The 8822-nt window shown below is 34.8% G+C and overlaps 1 protein-coding gene across 1 annotated transcript; it reads left to right on the top strand.

Moving 5' to 3' along the window:
• Positions 1-1624: 1624 nt before the first annotated feature.
• LOC143470713 (adipocyte plasma membrane-associated protein-like) lies at positions 1625-8347 on the top strand. The gene is made up of 5 exons (XM_076968981.1): positions 1625-3743; positions 4248-4789; positions 5032-5229; positions 5945-6092; positions 6620-8347. Exons 1-5 carry the CDS (start codon positions 3475-3477, stop codon positions 6831-6833), a joined length of 1371 nt encoding a protein of 456 aa, XP_076825096.1. The 5' UTR covers positions 1625-3474; the 3' UTR covers positions 6834-8347.
• The last annotated feature ends 475 nt before the right edge of the window (positions 8348-8822 follow it).

Raw genomic sequence — 8822 nt, 5'->3', positions numbered from 1 at the left:
GTCTTTTAGTCCAAATTTTTCTAGGTTGCCACTTTTTTCCAACTTGTTCTAGGTCGCGAACCTTCTCAGCTCGTCAAAAGTGTCTGGTTTAAATCTGTCTGCAACTCGTTTATGACGTAAGTTGTTTACTACCTTTTAAGATGAAAAGCATTAGGGTTTGGCTTATTTTAGTCGTTGAAGTCGTTTATGGATTGTTGCATCAGTGACGAAGAATTTACTGCACTGCCAGCACATAAGAAATGGTGCAGGTATTTCCAAAAGTCAAAAAATGCTGAATGTCACTCAGAATTACCAAGGGTTGCCCAGTTTATCTTTGCTGTGGCGCCATACAACGCAAATGTTGAGCGGGTGTTTTCACTGATGCAGAGTCAGTGGACAAAAGAAGGAAATAAGATGACCATTGAAACAATAAAAGGAAATTTAACACTTCAGCACAACTTCAAAAACATTTTTTGTGGGAAATTTTATGTGTTTTTGAAGTCCAACAAGAGCTTGTTGAAAAAAATGAGATCTTCGGAAAAGAACGATTGGTTTGAGGGAGAGTAGAGTATTGTTTGTAAACTGCTATACGTTCATTACTTGTAATTACCTTGGAGCGTATTTTGTAAAACTTCTGTGCTATTTGTTGTTTTCATAAATGTTACTGTTTAAAAGAAAACTTGCATTCGTGTATTGCAGTGCAACAATTCTTTGCTGTTTTTGTATTGTTTCGTGTTTATCACAAAAAAGCAATGGCGGCAATGTACTTTGGTAATATTCTAAAGTTAGTCAATGCAACTGAGGTAAATTTGTCAGGGATTGCGCATTAAGAAATATGGTAACCCTAAACTAGATGAGCCGATTGCCAACAAAAACATAATAAAAGAAGGGTCGAAGTAAGTTATTATTTTGGGAAAATTAATCTTCGTTGCAGTGACTCTAAAGCACATGTGTTTTTCTTTGACGAATTGTGCTTGTTTTTAGTCGTTTTCTTGTTTTTGATTTTCAAAAGTTCCAAAACAAATTTCATATGTGAATCGGTAACGGTATAGATATGACCTACAGTGGAAAACTACTTTAACTATAAACGTGGTTAATAATTCAGCGATGCCAGTTCAGTTCGAAGCCGCGACATATATGTTACTTTTGTGGCGGTTAGATGGCACCACTTGCGCGCCTGGTCCTCTAAGGTTAGAACTATGTATTATACACAACATTTATTTCATTTACAATGTGAAACCTGTGACATTTTCTATTTTTCCTTATTCCATAGCACGTGCCCGTTATAGCATCATAATTGAGCAGGTCTGAAGTCAGAAAAGATGTTTCATAGTAAACACAAGCCAAATAGGGGTTCAAACCGATAAGCCTATATTTGGAAACAGCTGATTTGCTTTCTTAGTCATAAACACAGTGACACTCTATAAGTCTAAACTCAATTATATCAACTTAGCCCCCAATAGCTCCCTTTCACCGGCTCTGTTTTTATTTGATAGGCTTTGCTCCCCAGGAACGCAACCCCGGTCTGAATTTGTGTTTGGTTTATTTACACAGGAACGGCGACCAAAAGTACACCAAATACACATGGAAGTTTGACGTATCAGAGTGTTTGTCTAGTTGTCTAGCTAGAAAAACTTGTGGCTACGACGGCAGCTAGAGCGTACTAGACTGGGAAGAGCACTTCATTCTGAAACAAGTCAGAAAATTTGGGTTTCAAAGTGGTTATATTTTGCTTATGTTCCTAGCACATGATTACTTTCTGGCATACTCAGCATGTATCTCGCATGGATTTGAAGCGTGAGTTCTAGGTTGTAGACTAGGTCGCTTGAAGCGTTTAAGAAGTATTTCATTCGGTTGATAATATTCATCCAGCCACTGCTTGTTGTACTTGTTCGTGTCGATTGTGTGTTTTGCGGATTTAAGGCTTAATTTGGCTTTTAACTGCTGCAAGCTTGAAAAACTTAAACAAGACGAACAGCAAAAATGTTGAAAAGGACGTTAGGTTCACCGACCGGTAATGATACAAAAATGAGCTATCTATACAATATACTGCAACATGACAACCTTATCAATGATTTGCAGAATGAATCGTGATAAGCAATGAACAGTTGAAATATTTGTAACATACAGCATGTACAAATTCATTTCGCTGCAAATGCCAAGTAGGAATAGCAGGTGTAGCTTGAGGTGAAGCTTATTGCAAACAAGTTAGTGGTTGCCGAAAGCTGTAAATGTTGCAATGAACGGGTTGTTGACAACTCTTTTACCAATCGGATGAGTAGTCATTAAATTGAAATTGCTTGAATTTTTCTAAAACGTTTAGCATTCTTGCAGCATTTTTTTGTTCTTCTTTTGTAACCATTCAAACGGATATTTTCTTCAAAGTTACTATAATAATATCATTAGCATTTTGACTGAGGCATGACAAAAGACGAACAAAAAAATACTTGTCAAAAGTTAACAAACTAGTAAACTTAACTTAAGTTACGGATTAAAAGTTAAGTGGGCACAACGTGGTGGGTACCGCAGGCTATTCAAAGAATAAATACAAGAGCCAAAAACCTACAGCAACTATAAAAAAACATTAGCAATCATTTTATATTTTGCAGATATTTCGAATTACGCTTAAGTCATTTTAAAGCAATACGTCAGCCTAGAATCGTATAAAAATGTACGAAACGTACGAAAATTAGGCTTAAGTCGTGGAAATACTATCCTCAGTCTGAGGATACTTATCACCATACCATTACCCGAAACGTCTGCAAAATACTCGTAAAATGATTGTTAGTATCTTGGTTCTCATGTTTATTCTGCTAAGGGTAAAGTAGTAGATAAAGTAAAGTAGGAATGTATCTATATGAAAATACAGATCAAAATAGAAGAAAATGAAAATGGAAATAAAAGAATAAATGCAAATACAAATCAAAATCAAAGGTCAAAACACGAATCAAAATTCAAAACAGAAATTTAAAATTAAAAAAATCAAATTGAAAATGGAAATGAAAATGATGATTAAAATAAAAAAGAAAATCAAAACAAAACAAAAATAACTTTTAAAATCAAAACGACAATTTACGTAAACATTCTAAAAAAATGATGCAAATACAGTATTGAAGTGATAACCATGAGCCACCATACAATTGGTCACAAAAGCGAGATACCAATACCGATTCACCGTAAGCTGCAAGTACAATGGAGGTACACCGTTGCTGTAACAAGAGATACGTTATGTATTAATCGCTCAACACAAAGTTGTTAAGCTGTTTGATGGGATAAATGTACGGTCGACTGATCTTCTAAGGCATTTGCTAGATGAACAGCACACATGTGTACATAGACGGCGGATATCGCTGTCGATAACAGAGGGTTGTTTAGACAGATATTTGATGGTAAATGTTTGCTGTTGTAGGCAGAGTCTGCATGTACTTCTTAGGCTGTTAATTTTGTGACATCTGCTAAATAATTTTCAAGCACATACAGTATAAGCGATAAAACATGAGTAAAGTACGTCAAAGGAATCTAATGCAGGAACGCCAGTCATCGTCTAGTAAGCCTAGAACCTTAAAAACGGAACCTGCAAGCGAATCCAATGGATTATCGCTATGTACGCGAGTTCTTGGTATTGCTGTAGCGATTATTGTAGCAATAGGATTATTGGGCTTCTATCAAGCGCCGTATACCTGCCTAACTCCTAAACGTTTATCTGTTGAAGTAAAACTAGATGGGCCGTTTGCTTTCAAGAACACATTAAAGCAAGGAACAAAGTGAGTGAACTGGTTTTGAAACGTAAAACTTTTTTACAGTGCTGCCAGCAGATGTGTTTTTTTTTCGGCACATTGGGCTCACACTTTGCAGTCGTCTTTTCCTTTGTGGTTGCAAACTGATTTCGATTATTTTCATACACGATACATCAAACGGTTGTTTATTGGTGAACACTTCTGTAAGTTTTAAGTTGTTTTTGATACTGAACGTGAGGAGGCGAAATGGTTTTTGTTAAAAAAATATTCTCCATTTGTTATAGAATTGTTTGCTACCACACCATATAGTTTTACCCAAGTTTAGTTATTTATCTTCTAAACTTCATTACGTGATTTGTAGAACATTACAACTTACAAGTCCTGTTCAATTAAAACTGTTTGCTATTGTCCTCACCAACGTGCAATAAAACTTTCTGACGAACGTGGACAGACGTTCCCGCCAAATTTGAAAATAGAAGTGAAATTATTTTGTCACTTTATGATCAGAGTGCTGTCGTAATATTGTCATAGAATTCCAGGTTTACCCAGTCCGGAGTCTATCGCAGAAGATGGCAAAGGGAATTTATACACAGGTTTAGCCGACGGACGAATTATCAAAATAAAACCGTCCGATAACGGACGTATTGGCGCTGGTGATGTAATCAACGTCACTTCAGGAATAATAAAAGATATTCCAAGAGCCATGAAGAAAGAAAACGGCCGGCCGTTGGTTATTTATTTTAAAATTGATTATTTATTTCTATGCCATTTGAAAACTACTTTCTACAAGATAAAAAATACAAGCCCACGCAAAACCACGTGCAAAAAGCGTTTTCTGTTTACTTCAGGCTTGCGCGTGCAGGATGAGACTTTGTATGTTGCTGATGCTAACTACGGAATTTACACTGTCAATACACAAACTGGAAAAGTGAAAATGTTAATTAAGGTTACTGATGTGAATCCACCGTTGAGTTTTACTGACGATTTAGACATCAGTCGAGATGGAAAGTATATCTACTTTTCGGATATGTCGATATTTTCCTTAGATGAAACGTTTTACGGCATATACAAAGGTAAGTCTATGTGGGTTATTGTATACAACAAGTATGTAAATATAGAGATTCATGAACATTTACAACTTTATTGCATAGTTAAAACAATTTTTGCGTCTTGTAGGCTAATTTTTAGCCTATAGGCTGAAATTCAGTTGTTAGCTCTAGGCAGAGAATATTTATACATCGTGCTTACCATGTTGTCCTGTGCAAATAATCGGACTTGTTAATTAAACATTGTCCATATTAAAGAATATTTTCAGGTGATTGCAGTGGAAGAGTTTTTTGTTACAACACAGAAACCAAGAAAATCGAAATCGTGGCTTCCAATTTGTGTTTTGCCAATGGAGTCCAGCTATCTCAGGACGAACAGTCGTTGTTTGTTGTTGAATTTGCAAAATTTGTTGTAAGAATAATCGATTTGGCAACGTCAAAGACTGTGAAGATGCTAAATGTTCCAAGTAAGTTGAGTTTATTACAAAGTATACAGTATATATTTCTTTGTAATAGAGCCAGTTTTTGGTATAAGAATATTTTGTACTATGTTGCCAAGATCGCATGTATTTCTTACAAGCAAATTTCCATTTCCTCGTTTAATACTATAACTTGTATTAATACTACAACCGTACACAAAAAATAAAATCCGTAAAATCGTCGTTAAACAATAAGTCAGCACTCTGTACTTACGAAAATTAAAAAAAAATAAAGTAAATGTTAAAAGTTTTTTTTACCACATTATATTGATGCTAGCGAAAATGATCTCAATACAAAACACTATACGTGCATGACTGTATGCGTTAATGAATATTGAAAACACACAGGAAAGAAAGTTTTAATTGTTTGCCGTAGTTTTCAATAGCATATATTGTTGTCTAACTCTAAATTACAACTGTAATTTTGCTTTTTATTTCGGAATTTTGTTAAGTTATAGGGTATATTATATATTATTAAGTTATAGGATTTGTTTGATAAAGTGTTATATTTGGCATCCTGCATTATAAAATTTCACAAAAGATCTTTATCGGGTTTTTGGTTTTAACGACGGCTCTAAATTTCCTTGGTTCAGTTCGACTTGTTAAGCTTTATATGATGTTTTTTGTGCAACTTCGAATCTTTTCAGATAATGCTTTTATTGAAGGTTTTTGTAATTAAATAACTGAGGACATTTTGTTGCAGTAATGGCGGATAACATAAGAGCTACTGGAAAAGGCACGTATTGGGTTGCTGGTGGAATTCTAAGAACAACTTTAAGTTCACTTTTGGAGAGGAATCCAATTGTGCGGCAAATGTTGACCGGCCTCTTAAGTCAAGAAAGTCTTTATAAGTAAACGATTGCTTCATTTTATATGTCATTTTTAAATTCATCCAGATAAATGTTTGAGTTTGACAAATACCATGACTTTGCTTTTTTATGCCGAATGCATTCAATTACTACGATAATGGTTATATAAGATTTAATTTACGAAATGATCATTTTCAAAGAAAGATATACTTTTTATTGTTTGCACTCAGTTAAAGGCACCTCTGTAATGCTTAAATGATAATAAATGTTGCTTAATAGCATTTCGTGAATAAATCTTTATGAAAAACAGTAACTAGGTTAAATTCTCCCAGATGCGAAATAGCGCTTTCCACTGTTATTTTTATTTTATTTGTTGTTTTATTTTACTTCATTGTTATTTGTTATTTTTCACTGTAACTGTAGAATAGACCACTAACGTTTTGTAGCGTCTTGAGGTTTACTGAATGTTTCTAGTGGATGCTTCACTAAAAAGTTTAATTTTCAAATTATGCTTTTCTTTATAATTTTATACTTTAAAAACCTTATAATGTGTTGCTTTGTTTATTCAGGCTGCTGTTGCTATCTGCTCATTATAACTTGGTGCTTGAAATTAATGAGAAGGGAGATATTCTTCAGTCATTTCATGACCCAAATTGTGAGAATTACGCTTGCTTGGCCCAAGCTATTACTCTCAGTGATGGTCGCTTGGCATTAAGTACATATGTTGGAGATCATATTTCAATTGTAAACGCTGAGGACGCGATTGCTGTTGGTCGGGTCTAATACTCGAATCGAAAGCAAATTTCTCAGCCATGTTGACCAATAAAGTAAATTTTGATTTTAATTAGGCAATTTTAAACAAAAACAAAACAAATATTTCCTTTATCTATTATTTCGTATCGTGGCCAGTTTTTGTGCTTGGTTGATATTACTTAGTGCAAACTCAGCAAAATATGCGATTTACTCGTTGCAACATGACGTAAAGTAAGTGAAAGTTAGCCTACTGTTTTAGGGTGCTTTACTAATACGTTGTTTTTATTTTCTGGATAATTTTGTTATGAAAGAAGCAATCAAAGAAAGTAAATACCCCGTTGCACCAAGTATCACCTGAATGTATCTGAAGTATAACCTACAACACTATATCGCTCATAATCAGCTCTCGATCCAGATTATATCGGCTATCATCACTACTTCTTTTAAGCAGAGAATCACATGTCTTATATTCACACTCCGTGTTATGGATATCTCTTCGGAAATACGGTTTCGGAAACAACAACAAGGCAGTAGGCCTAGTCAAAAGAGGAGCCGCTTTACATTATGCATTTTAATAAAACTGCAGAAGGCATGTAGGCTAACTACGCTACAACCCTAATTCGCCCAAAGCCAGATGTTGAGCAAGGGAAGTGCTGTTCAGATAATTGTGAATAAGGGAATGGATGTATGGTTGTTGATTTCTTTTGCATTACATTGTTATTGATTTGGTTAAAAAATGTTCTGCTGTTGGTTTTGTGGTGAGTCTCTATTTTTGTTTTAATTAATTGTGTTTCAGTTTTTTTTTCTATCTATTTTAATTGCTTTTCTTTGCAACAGAATCTGGGGCAGATGACCGTGAGGTCTTTTCGCTGCCCCACACCAATCAATTATGTTCGAACTATGTTACGATACTTTTTAGCTTTTTAAATGGTGAAATAAACTCTCTCTCTTTCGATTCAAATAATTAAGCTTACTGTTACCATCATTTCTTTATTAATTATATATACATATAACTTGCCGACGTCTTGCTAGGCATTTACCTTCATTACCATAGAACTATTCTTGTTCTGCACGCTTGCACGAGTACTGCACGTTTTGGTCAAAAAATTTGCTCCGCCTGTGTCAATTGTGACAAAATTAAATTATTAATGCAAAAATTAATACCATTAATTTACAATTTTCTCGGCTTATATGCTTTAGCATAACCGACTGGCGTAAGTTTTCTCCATGGCCCTTTCGGCAATTTACCTGTTTATATTGGATACCTTTTTGGCGTTAGCATTAATGATTTTCAAAATTAAGCCCTAAATTTCAAAAACACGCAACCGAAACGAACAAGCAAAAGAAGTTGTGGCTGATGGGTGAACACACACTCACATCCCACGTATTGACAAGTAATGCCTCAACGAAATAGGGATGAGCTTGCGATGACAGTGACCACCAATGCAGGAGCCACCTTGAAGCTGAAGGTCATATACTTTTGCAACGTTCGAATGTGTTTTGACATATATTGTGCGTTAGTGCAGTTCTTTGTCCTCTTTTTGCATTCCATTGTCTTCTACAGTTCTGAAATGTAAAAAATGCTGAATACGTGGTATAGAAAACAGCAGAAGGTGCTTTTTACACAGCTTACTTCCCCAAAATATGTACTAGAGAAAGACACCAACACCTCCATGAAGTCTGACAGGTCTTTATTTAAAATGTTTGAACATCTCTCCATTTAAGTGTTGTTCGATATTTTTATGACAAAATTTAGACTAACTTTTTTGTAAAATAACAATTGCAAACGGTTAGTTTGTCTGAGAGAAAACAAATGGCAAAACGAAATACTCACATCATATACCATGTGTAACAGACTCACAATGTCACTTGGAAAGATTCTAAAAATAAGATAGCAATATAGGCTACCTATAATTTACTGTCCTTTTCGCCATTTTTTCAAATAACAGATTTACGTCTATAACAAGATCCACTAAAACAATTTTATAGCTAGGCTTATAGCTTAGAGCAGTGTTTCCC

The sequence above is a fragment of the Clavelina lepadiformis genome, chromosome 9, assembly GCF_947623445.1.
Source record: "Clavelina lepadiformis chromosome 9, kaClaLepa1.1, whole genome shotgun sequence".
Classification (NCBI taxonomy): domain Eukaryota; kingdom Metazoa; phylum Chordata; class Ascidiacea; order Aplousobranchia; family Clavelinidae; genus Clavelina; species Clavelina lepadiformis.
Note: the sequence above shows the minus strand (reverse complement) of the source record. Positions and strands in the feature narration are given on the sequence as shown.

Excerpts from the sequence above, each read along its gene's own strand:
- LOC143470713 (XM_076968981.1), top strand. The coding sequence starts at position 3,475 with ATGAGTAAAGTACGTCAAAGGAATCTAATGCAGGAACGCCAGTCATCG. Across the intron at positions 4,790-5,031 it reads GTTTTACGGCATATACAAAG|GTGATTGCAGTGGAAGAGTT; the intron begins GTAAGTCTATGT and ends GAATATTTTCAG. Across the intron at positions 5,230-5,944 it reads GAAGATGCTAAATGTTCCAA|TAATGGCGGATAACATAAGA; the intron begins GTAAGTTGAGTT and ends ATTTTGTTGCAG.